This window comes from Labeo rohita, chromosome 19, assembly GCF_022985175.1.
Source record: "Labeo rohita strain BAU-BD-2019 chromosome 19, IGBB_LRoh.1.0, whole genome shotgun sequence".
In the NCBI taxonomy this organism is placed as follows: Eukaryota; Metazoa; Chordata; class Actinopteri; order Cypriniformes; family Cyprinidae; genus Labeo; species Labeo rohita.
This window is the reverse complement of record NC_066887.1, coordinates 18,887,110-18,903,127: the sequence shown is the minus strand read 5'-3', so window position 1 is coordinate 18,903,127 and position 16,018 is coordinate 18,887,110. Positions and strand designations below refer to the sequence as shown.

The 16,018-nt window shown below is 37.8% G+C and overlaps 1 protein-coding gene across 1 annotated transcript in view; it reads right to left on the bottom strand.

Annotated features, from left to right (window-relative positions):
• sdc3 (syndecan 3) overlaps positions 1–12,062 on the bottom strand; it is a 39,919-nt gene extending 27,857 nt beyond the window's left edge. The window contains exon 1 of the mRNA XM_051136628.1: positions 11,642–12,062. Within this exon, the coding sequence (XP_050992585.1) occupies positions 11,642–11,698 (57 nt within the window). The 5' untranslated portion in view covers positions 11,699–12,062. The remainder of the gene's footprint in view (positions 1–11,641) is intronic.
• Between the last annotated feature and the right edge of the window lie 3,956 nt (positions 12,063–16,018).

Here is a 16,018-nt window from a genome sequence, read left to right as displayed (position 1 = left end):
CTCTTCAGCCAACATTCTGACATTTCATCACATTTTTTAAAACGACTTCACAATCATGTCACTGGTACAGATTAGTATGCTTGTTTTTGTCGAAAACTGATGAATAAATAGAAAGTGTAGCATTCTTTCTCCCATCAAACAAAACAACCTACACTGGTTGTTCAATAAAGTGTGCAATAATCCTGTGCATTACATCATCTTGTACTGCAGCATGCATTGAGAAGTCATTGAAAATCTTGACTAAAAATCGGTACTGAAATTAATATTCCTTGTAGGCAAGCCATGGTCACAGCTAATGGAAACTAAAGGGCTCATTTTTTAAAAGATTTACAATCTTGTTTCATACAAATGTCCAAAAACACTACAGGGGCGAAATTGTAATAACTACTAAATTGCCTGGATTACAATATTTTGCTTCACTACAGTAAATAGTCTAGAACAATGTCCTTAGTTTTCCAATCAAGATGAAACACATTTTAGTAAACATCTTTATCACTCGGTTGCTGGAAAACATCTTGTAGTAAGATTTTATCAGAGTAACAAGCCTGAACTTAGATTCAACGAGCCTCTCGTCTGCACCTACTGTAGGAAGATGTTCAAGTTATTGAGTTGCAAAGACGGTGTGTTAATTTGCACATCAATGTGCGCAAAGCCTTCACCACCGTCACTCAAACGACTCTTTGAGCTTCAAAAGCGGGCAACTGTTGAGTGATTAAGCTTCAGTAGAGGTTATACTGAAGGTGAGGATGACCTTTTGTGCACATGTTTGTGCATGCAGGCGGAGAAACAAAGAAAATGCAAATGGATTAAACTGTGAACGGTATTAAATCCTCAAATATGTGCGCAGACAGTTTACTTTATGCGTGTGCTTTCACACATTTTTTTTTTTTTGTGTCTTTTGGCTTCAGGCTCGTTTTTCCCCTCAGCTCTTATCTGGAAGTTTTTATTTGGTATAAATAAATCCTTAAAGTCTGTGTGAATAACAAATATTTTAAAACTATTATCTCAATGTTTGGTGCCAGATCGGTTATGTACAGTCTTGCAGAGTCATATTATATAACATAAATCCACTGGAACTAAAACTCCCTGAAGAATCATTCATTTAGACTTAGTTTGATGATACGGATAAATACTTCAAAGCGGAATTTTCTAAATGAGCTGAATTGCAACAGGCGCTAATACAGCTTTATACGTGTTATATGTCTGTGAAGTTCACACTCCATTTTGTGTCATCCACCATGGGGACTGACTACTAAATAATGTAAAATCCTTCTCGCCAGGAAATCCCTTCAGAAATACCACACGCATATAGGTTACGTTCACACAGCAGCAGAATACAGTTGTCAGTCCCCTTTTGATGCTAAATGCTTCCACTATATATATTCAAAAGTTTGTGGCCAGTCAGATTTTTGAATGCCAAAATAACTGTTTTTGGTTTGCATATATTTAAATGTAATTTATTCCTGCGATGACAAAGCTGAAGTTTCAGCAGCCATTACTCCAGTCTTCAGAAATCATTCTAATATGATGATTTGATGCTCTAGAAACATATTATTATCGATGTTGAAAACAGATGTGCAGCCTAATATTTTAATAGAAACAGTGATACATTTTTTCCAAAACTCTTTGTTGAATAGAAAGTTAGAAAAAACCACATGCATTTGAAAATGGAAACATCTGTAACTTCTGTAATTTTAAATGTATTTACTGTGCATTTCGATCAATTTATTCCATCCTTACTCAATAAAAGCTTTTTTCAAAATTGTACTGATCACAGGTGTAAACGGTACTATATTGGTGAACTAACATGAACAATGAAGATTAATAAATAGTGTAATAATTGTTTGTTCATGTTATTTAACAAATGAACTGATGTTAACAAATGACACCTTATTGTAAAGCGTTACCCATATTTTAGCTTTAAATGAGAAAACGCATTCTGAACTGACTCTCTCGAATTTTCAGGTCCCATTTGTCTTGTGTACGCTTTGCATGTTTTCACGGTAACTCACAGAGACGCAAATACAAGCTTTGAGCTTTCAGAAAGTTTTAAATCCCATCACTGTCTTTCCAACCAAGCCTCTCTCATCAGTTTCGTGGTCTGTGCACGACCCAAATCCTGTACTCTACACTTTTCTTTTCCAGAAAGCTTTTGAAGCTTCTGCCGGTTAATTAAGATTTATCAGATGAGGTCATGCCGTCGCTGGACTCATTTAGTAAATGACGCAATTTTGTGATAGCTCTTTCAGGAGTGACTGTCTATGACTTTGCGAACAAAGCTGTGGCAGCTAAATGGTAAGACCCTGGGCTACAAAACCAGTCATAAGGGTCAGTTTTTCGAAATTAAGATTTATACATCAACTTTCCATTGATGTATGGTTTGTTAGGGTAGGACAATATTTGGCCGAAATACAACTATTTGAAAATCTCAAATCTGATGGTGCAAAAAAAAAAAATAAATAATAATAATAATATATATATATATATATATATATATATATATATATATATATATAAGAAAAAAAAAATCGCTTTTAAAGTTGTCCAACTGAAGTTCTTAGCAATGCATATTACTAAGCAATTAAGCTTTGATATATTTACGGTAGGACGTTTACAAATCTTCATGGAACATGATCTTTACTGAATATCCTAATGATTTTTGGCAAAAAAAGAAAAATTTATAATTTTGACCCATACAGTGGATTTTTGGCTATCACTACAAATATACCCGTGCTACTTAAGACCTCATCTGTAAGCCGCTTTGGATTAAATCTATGTCTCAATGTAAACATATATGTAAACAAACGCTGTATTTTTTCACAGAGCCATCTCATTAGATGCATGAATGCATGCTTTCAAACGAAAGCACTTACTTTAATGCGATTCATCATTTGTCTTAATAATAAACGCAAATCTTGTTGATTAATGGCCTGCACGTCGCATCTGACACGCTCCGCCAGCGTTATCTAAATATTCCTTGTTCCCAATTAACTCCAGGGCTGTTTTGAACATCGTATAGACGCTCGTCTGACGCTCACCTCGCCCCACCCTGCTACTGGAAAGTTAACGACATTCCAGAAGTCCCCAGAGCAGAAGGCCACGCCCCCATTCTCTCGTTAACCTAATTATCCTTGTGGTTCCTCTATCTCCACGGAAACACGTCACTACCCCCAACCCCTTCTCCAAGCAAGAGGCCATGAGAACATCTGCAGAAAAAACAAACAGACAGGGAAGGAGGAGCAGGAGGAAAAGGAAGGACACATGCGCATAAACACGTTTTCTCCCGGCAAAGGCTGTCCTGTTTGGCTACAATAGCTGTATTCGTATTTATAGAGCGGCTTGGTGAGGCATCTTAAAACTCATTGTGGTTTTGGAAAGCCTCCTACCAATGCTCTCTAATTTAGGGTCTTATTATAGCATGGCGCACACATGCACGCAAGCGCACATAAATTTGGGACAGAAAAGCACTCGTCATTTTGGAGATGGGAAAGACATTCAATCACGCTGCGGGTTTTTCCGAGATACCGATCGCAACTGCTATTTACACATATGAAACCACACCCGTAAAAAAACATTACTCTCCAGCCCATTATAAACGCACCAGTGCCCACATATCCGACTGTAAAATATAGTTTACGTGTCCCTTTCCTCCTAGCCAGCCTCTCTTCCTGTGTCTCTCTCAGGTATGATTTCCCCTCCCCCACCAGACTGCTGGAGCCGCATCTTAATTAGCGAGGGAGACCGACCGAGAGAGAGAGACAGAACGAAAAAGAGCAAGCTAGGAAAGAGAAAAGCGTGAATGACAGAATGAGAGGGGCAAAGAAAAGGAAGAGCCAGAGATACGGCGGTGACGGAGATGTGCTCTGCCGTTGTCATGGTGACACTGTGGAGAACAGGTAGAGGAACACAGTCTCCTGGGAAAGAGCAACGAGGCCTGATAGTCTCCACCTTTCTCCCTCCAGCTTTCTGTTTCCACCTCTCTCAGCAATTCATCCCTCTCTCTTTTCTCTTTGCGTGGCTATGCGAGCTCTGATCTTAAAATGGGTTTCTACAGTACAGAGCCTGTAATACTCAATTACAGCATGTTCTTCATACTACCTCACAGGTCAAGGTGTGAAAGGAACATTCCAGGTTCAATTTGGGTGAACGATAGAATGAGAAACAAGCATTGCCGGCTTTAAAAAAAAAAGGGTTCCAAAAGGGTGTTTTTGCAGTGATGCCATAGAACCACCATTTTTGGTTCCCCAAAAGTTCCTAAAAGAACCATTTTGAAGAACATTTGGAAATCTAAGAACCTTTTTTCGACTATAAAGAACCTTTTCTGCATTTGAAAGGTTCCATGGATGTTCAAGGTTCTTCATAGAACCATTGATGCCAATAAAGAACCTTTAATTCATGGTACAAAAGTAAAACAACTGCTATATTACAAAATATAACATTAAAAAGTGTATAAATCACTTGTTTCTCTAAAGCAACATTGTCCAAACTCAACACCAGCAGGTAAAGTGACAGTGGGAGTCCACGTCACTCTCGCCTCCCTTGAGCCCACTGAGTTTTAACAGACCCCCTAAAGCATGCGTTGAGTTTGGTGGGGAGTAATTGAGAATGAATGGAGGAAGCCACATGAGAGGAGGCAATGCCTTCATCGCGATATGATTAGATATGACTGGTTATGTTCTGCTGTGATTGGTACATGCAAAAAACACACCTCTTGTGCGTTGCATGTTTGTGAATGAGTCTGAATTAACAATAATGGCGTTAATGGGAGGACTCATTTAAAAAAGTAAGTAAACAACTCACACACTTACGGTATGTTCACAGATGTAGTTCAGTTCATTTGGTCCGGACCAAAAGGGAAAATGATACATTTAGTCCTGGTCCGCTTAGCATTCACACTGTCATTTTTGACAGCGAACCTAAAGGCATAGCGCTAAGTTCACAACCTGATTGGTTGGGTTGAATGACTCATATTTCATGATGGAGCTCACCGAACATTCCAAACAAAATGAGAAGGTGCGTTCGACTTAAAGCAGCACTGTGGGTGTACAGTATGACACCAAAGTACCCATTCACTGATCGGTCTGCTCAGCGCCACTTTAAGAAATACACCTAACACCGTCTGCTGGACTAAGCGCTTACATTGTTGCATGTATATAATTTCGTTTTCACCACCTGTGAACTCATAAAGAGCTCATGAAAGGCACTTTACCTCCTCGTTGCTCCATGTTTGCCCTCTGCTCATTTTGTTTTGGATACACCGCTTGTTCCCTTCATAAAATTATGGCGCATAGCGTCGCATCTTGCCATTACTTCCTGTTTTTGGTTTGTTTAGACGTATTGGGTCCTTGTTGCATTCATATTTTAATCATCTTTTTAGTGGTCTCGGTCTGCTTGTTTGGTGCACACCAGGGTTCAGATTCGTGTTCAAACTTACTCAAATGAACCGCACTAACAGAGCAATCGCACCAGAGTTTGTATTAATCAAACCAAACATGACAAGTGTAAACACACCCTTAAATATAACCACTTTATGATGTCAAAATAAGACTTAGCAGTAAACACAAGAATAAAGCATAAGAAATAGCATGAAAACATGATCTGTGGGAGCTTTTAGTGAGTTATCAGCTTGCTGACCGATGATCTGAAAAATTCAAATACAGTTAAAGTTAACTATTAAAAAGAATAGCTGAACATAAGTTCACAAATAAATATACCTGACCTCATGATGAAAACGTACCTGTTGAGAACGTTTTTGCAAGATGCGACATATGGTTGGGTACGAATCCCACGAAAAACATGACTCGCGATAAAAGAGTGGAAAAATGGATTGAAAAACGAGGTTAAAGGGCAGGCTTGCAATTGATTTTTTAAGTCACATTCGCTTTTGTTCACACTATTAGAGTAGTGCAGATGGTACGTTATTTTAAAACGTCACTGAGCATTACAGTTATATTTATATACATAGTGATGCACTTAAAGAGGAAATGAGGTTCATTTTTGGAGGATTGCAAAGCAGAAAGCAGAAATGTGAAGCTTATAATTTTATAAAAGCACATCTATAAAACTTTGTATTATTTGAGCTGTAAAAGCTTAATTGAGCTGTAAGTCATTTATATGGTCATGGCAACAAAGTAAAACTGGATATAATTTTACACAGAAGAGGTCAGCAAGCAATTTTTTCCCCTCACACTAAAATTATGTTAACAGTCATGTTGTTTACGCCTTGTGGCTTTACAGATGAAACTGAATTTTTATTTTCAACATGTACGGATCAGCCCTATTCACTTCCTTTGAGAGCACCTCACTGTAACATCACAGATTTTTATTTTTCAAAGAAAAGAAGGGATAAGACACAATCACTTTATATGGTAATCAACACTGTCACAAAAAAAACTCAAATACGTTCCTTCAGATAAATCCACAAGTGTTTTTTCCAACTGAATGAATGAACGACACTCACGCATGGCAATGATTTGACCCAGATTTCACCTACCTGCATCCATCATCTTCAGGTTATCGGGCAGAAGGCGGCTGCCTGATGTGAGGAGGTCAAAGGGAGGTGAGCGTGATGTGGCTCATTTAGTTTATGTGAAGCAGGTGGGCTGATAAGGTGAATCTCCTAGGCTGACACCTCTAAATTAAACGTTTTCACACCAGAACACACTGCCATTTGGTGCACCCAATAATGTTTTTTTTTTTTAGCGACACTACGCGTCAGCTGGAAGCCTTGGGAAATGCACTTATGTCAACATGGAATTACCGCAATGTTTGTTCCAAGTCTGTGGCCAGGACTGAGATTTGCTTAGAGAAATTTAGAGCGGTTAATGTTAAACATTTAGACAGGCTTTAAATAAAAGTGTCTGTGAACACTGTCAAATTAGGACCAAATTCAAATTCAACAATTCATATTCAAATTTATATGCAGAACTTGTTATACAGAACTGACAAGCTTTATTAGAGGCTTTTTATGTAGGGAAAAAACAACATATGATGCATTTAAAATTAAAATGTGGGGCAGCGGACTAAAGAAAAACATGTTTTTTAAAAGCTGAACTACTTTGAACTTGTGCGGCACATTTTTAAAACGCTGTGTCATGCGTGTTCAGACATGAGACATGAAACACCACAGTCAAACACGTCCGCCTAGTGCATGCATGTTTGTGTAGTAACACAATGTAAAAGCACAGCTGAACTGAAAAACAGGTTCTGTGTGAATGACACACATGACATCTTTTTAATATTACAAATTTACAGTAGATTTACATGCTGATTTATAAATCGAGCTACATTGGGGTTTGGTATTGGCAAGCATTTGAACAATGTAGAAGCCAACTGTAGCCTGATTAACAAGTTTAAATGAGCTACAATCACATTACGAGACTAACAGACCTAGTCAGACATTTCAGTCAGACTAAAGTGTTTAAGTGACATTTTATTGCTTTAGACAAATGACTGCTTTAGTACCAACTGAAATTGAATGTTTATGTAAAGTTGAGGTCAAAACTTTACACCCCCTTTCAAAATCTACAAAATGTTAATTGTTTTACCAAAATAAGAGGGATCACACAAAATGCATGTTATTTATTATTTATTTATTTATTTATTATTTATTTATTTATTAAAATATTATTTATTTATGTTATTTATAATTTATTTAGTACTGACCTGAATAAGATATTTCACATAAAAGATTTTTACATATAGTACACATAATTTAAAAGTTTACATACACTTTATTCTTTAAGAATCCATAGCTGTTTTTTTTTTTTTTGGTTTAGCGATAGTTGTTTATGAGTCCCTTGTTTGTCCTGAACAGTTAAACTACCCGCTGCTCTTCAGAAAAATCCTTCAGGTCCCACAAATTTTGTTTTTTCAGAAGCTACAGAAGATACTTACACGTTTCCCAGAAGACAAAATAAGTTACATTTACTCTGATCTTCAAATTCAATACGTTTTTGTTCTTCATTTTTCTGAAGAACAGCGGGCAGTTTAACCGCTCAGGACATACAAGGGACTCATGAACTATCACTAAACAAAAAAACCTGTGGAAAGCTGTTGATCATTCAGGTAACAACACAGTATTAAGAATCAAGTGTATGTAAACTTTTGAATGGGGTAATTTTTGGTAAACTGGGGTAACTATTATTTTCTCTTGTGGACTATATGTAAACATATTTAATGTAAAATATCTCATTCAGGTCAGTATTAAATAAAAAAAATATTTATATGATCACTCTTATTTTGGTAAAATAATTAACATTTTGCAGATTCTGGAAGTGGGATGTAATCTTTTGACCTCAACTGTAAACCTATACTACTGAGATCAAACGATATCTCTTCTCTCTCACATTTGTCTCTTGATAAAAAAAATCTCGTTTTACACCACCTGAAAAGATCTGAACAGATCTGCTCAGATTTCCAAGAAAGCAAAAGCGTACAGATTACAAAATGAAGACAAACATTTCTGATTACATTCTTCCAAAACCAAACGATCCCTGTTGTGCAACTGAATTTTAGTCGGGTGTGTCACAACTGTTGACTGTTTTTGCTGAAATCCCTCCCTCTTATGTTGAAGGTCGGAGGCCCGCCCCAAAGACCACCTCTGATCATTTCAAACGGGACGGAAGTTGACTTTCAGACTGTAGGGTCATTATCTCAGCAGGCTTCTGGGTCATCGGGGCTGTTAACACCCACCTGCAGAGAGACGCAGCCCTACGCACTGGCACTCAGATTATTTAGCAACTGGAAACCAACTACTGAGATGCTGGCTTTAATGTATGCCAATGGTTGTCTCATTTATGAGTCATTTTAACACTCCTGAGAAATTCAAATGCTTCTAAATTGCATGACTTTTTACAGTGGATCACAAAAGATGTAAATGTCTCAATAGTGGAGTCTATTTTGTTACAGTTGAAATATGAGACAAAAATATCTATAAATATATTCCTTTTTGTTTTGCAGCAGAGAATCATACAGGTTTGGAACAACACGAGGGTGATTAAATGACAGAATTTTCATTTTGGGTAAACTATGTTGCATAAACCAAGCACTTTGGCTCCAATCTCATATTGGTTTATTCTCCCAAGCAATGCTAATCCTCCTCAAAGGCTACGCAGACTTTGAGCGAGGCATGTCCCAATCAAAACTTTAAAACACTGTCTGGCTTTTGTGAGTCTGTAAGCAGGAGCTTTATACAGCTGAGTGAGAAAATCAGCAGCAGAAACTTCCTGTGTCAAATTGCTTCACACATTCCTCTCCACTCATTTTCTCTCATTCTCTCCCTCATTCCCTCCTCCTCATCTCCCTCCCTCTCTATGGTTGTCTTTGTCGTCTACAGCACAAAACACTGATTCAGTGCTGAACCCAGGAGTCCAACATGATCCTTTAAAACACACACATACACGCACAGCTCTCAGGAGCGGATGTGTGTCCATTAGCTCAATTCCCAGATCTAAATTAAACTCCATCTCTGGCGCACAAAGCCAGAAAGGATATGACACCACTGACCTGATCAACATGAGACTTCCGTTTGAAGTGGCCACAACAACTCGACCAATCATGCATTATACTACAAGTGTGTTGATTCATTTCAAGTGGGCAAGATCACCACCAACCAAATTTGGCTATTTTTGCGCAGTAGTATGTAAACTCGCTCATCAGCCAGCCCGCTCTGACTTGTACTTGGTGATATCTCAGTCTGACACTCAACAAGTAGCTTAGATGCAAATACACACTTGAGAAACCACATGTGATTTTATCTGTTGTGTGCCTAGTGGCTGATTCTGTTTGCCGGATGTTCACTGGCCTTTATGCAGTTTCCACATTTTTTTCCTTTATGTAAATGCGCAAAATGAACTCGGAGCATCTCAGGAGGTGCCCTGATTAAAGTCAGCTTCAGTTTTACAGTGTTATTTGTTTATGAGGTGAACGCAAACAATGCAGGTCCATTTGTTTGTTGCTAACTTAAGGATTCTGTATAGTCGTCGATAATCGGCCATATTGGTGGTACTGAACGTAAACAATGCCACTGAACAGAATGAAACTCGCATATTTTGGTGATTATTGCTGCTGAAAATGGTCAATAATTGTCATGTTTTTGGCTGTACTAATCAGGAAAGACATTTGGAGTACTATAGACTGCCAAAAGTGATGAACAAAACGCGTTTGTGGTTGGACAAACTGAACCAGGATTTCCAGGACAAGAATCTTGACAACATTTGTGTTTGTTCTTATCATTTCCAGTCAGGTAGTTGAAATATTAGGCTAATATCTTAATTAATACTGCTCCTACATATCTTTACCACCTATTAACTTTAGTTTGTCAAAACACTGCACCCTTTCCTGTTTACTAAGTCCTTCTCCATATGATTTAGCAGCTTCAAAACATTTTTTCCATGGTTTAGACAGCATAAATTAGCAGAACAACGTATTCAGTAGTACATTAGCTGTGCAATCCATGCTGTTGTTTATGTTCTGTGTGAAAAAGTGGAGGGGCACTGTTGCACTCTGTAGTGTTTGCTAGACCACCAGTAGTTTATCATTGCCAGTCAGTTGTTTAAAAGAAGGGCTTTGTGTTCAACACAAGTGCTCAGTAACAAAAAATAAATAAATCATAGCATCCGTAGTAAAGACTAAACTGAGAGCTCTGTTCTAATTTGCTTAAAGGATTCCATCATAATAGATTTTCATAACGCACTGCTCAAAGGTAAACGCATGTCTCGAGGTGAATCCCGTGGTCTTGTTTTTTTAATTCGCACAACACATATAAATGCCAAAAAACGTGAATGAATTCGATACCCTGCTGAATCTGGGTTCCGCTCTCTCTCGCCGCGAAGGCCAATGACGTCATCCCCCCGCAGCCTGCCTGCCGCCCCTCCACACCCCATTCACCCCACCTCGGGCGATCTCCGGCCAATATCATCCGCCGATCATTAGCGACACTTTCAAAGCTCGGCCGACACCTCCGCTACAACCCATTATAATGCAGCCCTGCTTTAATTACCCACCATGTCTGGAACCCACCGACCACTCTTGACCACAAAGAGAACGGTCCGTGTGGAGGGACCACCGACTGGCAAACATGAGGGGACAAAAGGCTTGCAATTAAAACCTAATTAGATGCGACGCGTTAATTATAGTTTATCCCAACACGCACCCAAGCTTCACGCCAGCATAATCAGACAACCTGGGGGAAGGCGACTAACGGTGCGTCCCTGACCCACAACACCAACACACACCCACCTACCCACCCACATCCAGCCCAAAATGGCCAAACAAGGCAAAGGTGCCCAGGAGAAATCCGCACCGTTGTGGCTGGCTCGCCGTTGTGGGTCCCAGCTCAGAGCTTTCTCCAACCCACTTGCAGCGCTTCCCAGGCCGCCAGAGACGCGCTGTCTGCGGTCAGCCGAGAGAATGTGGGTCGCGTCCAAGATTTACAACCGAACAGCGCACACGGCTACTGTCGCCTAATTAATGACCTTACAATTCACACTCTCTCATAAAGATTACCGCAAGCATACACGAACAAGCATACACGAACATAATCCCGAATGTGTACGTCGGACGTGTTGTGAACGCGTGTGACCGGCGGTAACTCGCCCTCTCGTAACAATAGATCACAATAGAGTGTCATTATTCTTACCAGTGCAGTCTGCGCCAGCAGCAGCAGCGTGAGCGCCATCCAGCACGGGAGCTTCATGGTGCTCCGAACGCAGCAAAACACGGGGCTCCCGCTCTCGTCTCCGCGCTCCTCTTTGAGGTGCTAGGTATGAGTAAACCTTTCGCTCAGTTTTCGGTATCCAACTTCAGGGCAGGCGCTTTTGTCGGCACATCCGTCTCGCGTCGGCACGGTCAAATCCCCGATAAACCACGCCAAGACCGAGGAGAAGCAGAAGCAGCAGCACGAACACGGCCTCTTGTGATTTCCTCCCCTCTGACTGGAGTGGTTGAGACTTGATGGATATGGAAGCAGGGAAGACCAGAACTCCTCTCTCTCTCTTTCTCTTCTTTACGCTATGGCGTGTGTGAGAAGAGGACGGGCATTGGGTGGATTTTCCTCGTGCGGTTGAGGATGCCCCCTGCAGCCCAGTGAAGCATCGACGTCTTTCCTGCCTCTCCCTTCTCCTCCCCTATCGCGATTTACATCAAAGCCTCCCGAGATCCTGAACATTTTGTCTGTAGTGTGGACATATGTTTTTGATAACACTGCTTACATAATCTCATGCTACTGTTTTGGCTCCTAGTATCACCTTGAATGTCCTTTTTAATGATTTTGGTGGCGTTTCAATACGTAAATATGTGAGTCAAAGGTCTTTTAACAGTAGTGCCTAAGAATCAAGTACATGAATGAAAGTAGCAGTTTTTTGGTTGTCGGACATTTGAGTAGGAGTATGGATGAGATACCTTCAGACTACTACATTATTCATGACTTATCTGTGTTTAGGAAAGTCTGATGCACTGAGCTCAATTATTAGGCACACTCAGCTGGTGAGATTGGATAGCATATAGATAGCTCATACACAGACATGCACACTGGTTTACATTTTTTGTGAGGACATTCCATAGACATCTAGTGGTTTTTATACTGTACAAACTGTATTTTCTATCCCCTTACCCTAAACCTACCCCTCACACAACCTTTTGCTATTTTAGATTTTTAAAACACATCATTCTGTATGATTTATAAGCTTGTTTCCTCATTGGGACCAAACATGTCCCCACAAGTATAGTTATACTAGTAAATTTTGACCTTGTGGGGACATTTTTTGTCCCTATGAGGAAACAAGCTTATAAATGAGATTATAAATGACATTTGGTCCTTATAATGTGGGGAATACCAGGTACACACACACACATGTGCCTTGTGTGAGGCAAATCAAGACGTTTTTTGAGCTACATGCATCTAGAGATATGTAAGATTTGTTATTAATAAATGGACTTGGTATTAGAGAAATCAACTCACAAAGTCTTACAAAAATGTTGCTCAACCCTATAAAGCATATTGTATCATTCACTGAAAACTACACATATTCATGTTCGCTACACATATCATATTTTAGTTTAAAACTACAGTCTTGTTGTGAAATCTTACAAAAATAACTTTTATATTGTTAGTAATATTTCAGTATAAACATTTACTGGACTGGCAGCTTAGGTTTACTTTATCCATACACTTAGTCAAAAGTTTTGACTTTTTTTTTTTTTTTTGTTTTTTAAAAAAAAGTCTAGTCTGCTCATCAAGCCTGCATTTATCTGATCCAAAGTACAGCAAAAGCAGTAATATTGTGAAATATTTTTACTATTTAAAATAACTGCTTTCTATTTTAATATATTTTAAAATGTAATTTATTCCTGTGATTAAAGCTAAATTTTCAGCATCATTACTGCAGTCTTAATTGTCACATGATCCTTCAGAAATCATTCTAATATGCTGATTGCTTTTCAAGAAACATTTATTATTATTATTATTATTATTATCTATATTTAAAACAGTTGAGTAAATTTTTATTAGGATTCTTTGCTGAACAGAAAAATCCAAAGATGAGCATTTATCTGAAATGAAACACTTTTGTAAAATTATACACTATACCATTCAAAAGCTTGGAGGCAGTATAATTTTATTTATTTATTTCTGGGAAAAGAAATTATAGAAATTCAAACTTTTATTTAGCAAGGATGCTTTAAATTGATCAAAAATGATGATAAAGGCATTTATAATGTTACAAAAGATTTCTATTTCAGATAAATGCTGTTCTATTCATTAAAGAAACCTGAAAAAAATCTACATAATAATAATAAATGTTTTTGAGCAGCAAATCAGAATATTAGAATTATTTCTGAAGAATCATGTGACTGGAGTAATGATGCTAAAAACTCAGCTTGAAATCACATGAATGATGTACTGTGGATCAAATAAATGCAGGCTTGCAAAAAACATTAAAAATCTTGGTAGTGTATGTTTTTCCCTAATAATTAAAATGACAGAGATTTTAGTCATATAAGCATTTAAAATCAACCTAATAAGACATTATATTAAGACCAGTGTTGGGGGTAACGCATTACAAGTAACGCAAGTTACGTAATATTATTACTTTCTCCAAGCAACTAGTAAAGTAATGCATTACTTTTTAACTGACAAGAAAATATCTGAGTTACGTTTTTCAAAAAAAGTAAAGCCAGTTACTTTCCCCCCATTTATTAATTAAAAGCTTATCTGTCCCCATGTTGAGAGAAATCGGGAGAAAGATATTAGTTCTAGAATAAATGTAAACATGCATTAATTCATCTCACTCACAAAAATGAATAAAAAGTATTCCTCAAAATTAATAAAAACAGTGAAATTCAACTCAGAATATGACGCAATCTTGCAATAATTAAATATGTTAAATAATACAAATATCCTTTATGCATTAATCCCATTTTATTAACCAATGTCTTTGCTGCTGACCTTTGATGATCCAATTCAATGGTACTAATAAGCTCAATATAATCTAACATTTGTTTTCCCTTTTTTTATTCCTGAAGAGCTGACATTTTTTCTTCTGCCTTACTGTACAGGCCTGAATTTACTTTTCTCAAAGCCAGAGGCTTTTGGTGTGAAAAGGCTTTTACATTTGCCAAAAATATAACTTTTTATATTAAAAACAAACAAGCAAGCCCTGCCCAGATTTAAAAAGTAATGCAAAAGTAAAGTAACGCATTACTTTCCATAAAAAGTAACTAAGTAACGTAATTAGTTACTTTTTTAGGGAGTAACTTAATACTGTAACGCATTACTTTTAAAATTAACTTTTAACACTGATTAAAAAGATATCGTGTGATGACTGATATTTACATGCATTTTATGTAAATTGTTATACTGTTATAAAAATTGATTTGAGGTATCAGAATTTCCTCTTGCTTTTTCGACATAAATATCAGTAACTGCATCAAATTGCATCTTTTTGCTCAGTTTGCACTTCCTCCTCAGGTATGAGCTCTGTATTCTCACTATCATGCTATATGGGCCATAAAAGCCTAACGATCCAAATATAATACAAATCCCTTTTTTTTTTTTGCCTAAAGGTTTACTAAACCGTTCCACTTCAAAAAAACTTGATTTCTTTTATATGAATTCATACATCATGCTTTACAATGTTAATATTTATTGTACTTTTATGATGGAACAAAGATCTATTCTTATCAAATTTATTTTACGCCCATTCATAAGAAGAACGATAAGCGCACTGCATTTGCTTCAAATGCACAAGGTCTTTAAAATCAGATGGACTCTGATGGGCTGGTAATGCTTTTGTTATTCATCAGCTAAAAAAAATTGTTTTAAAAGAAATTTCAATGATATCACTGTAGTATGTTATCATTGCGTTCTGGACATATTTATTACCATTATATAATTAGAACGATTATTAAAACTTTATAGTTACAGCTACAGTCCTTAGTGTGAACAAGCCTTCAGCCGACTTTGAAAAATCCAAGATTTACAATTGCACATCTGCCAGACGCGTTTATCTAAAGAGATTTGTGGTGCATTCAAGGTATGCATTTTGCAATAAAGTGTTCCCTGGAAAGATGTTATGCAAGTTTTAGATTTCAACACCAACATAATTTTTCATCTAAACATATCTGCTACTTTCATCAACACAGTATCCTCAGGCTGTGTCATTAGGAAACTTTATCAAATTACTGCTACAGGAAAATGATCATAAATATATCCTTTGTGGAAAATACTATTAATGTTTGACTAATATCACACATTTGTTTAATGACGAACTAAAATCCTTTCAAACACAGCCATAGGCCACGTTCACACAGCAGCAGAACCCGGTTGTCAATACCATATTTGAGTCCTTAAACCGATTACGTTCACACACAGTACGGTTATTTACGGGTGTGACAACCGTATTCTATAACTGAACTCACACCTGTAAATTTTCAGGACTCACAACTGTGTGAACGGAACAGGACCGGACAACTACTTGTCTGTCACGTCATAGAGTGCGAGAGAGCCGCTCTGCCGCAC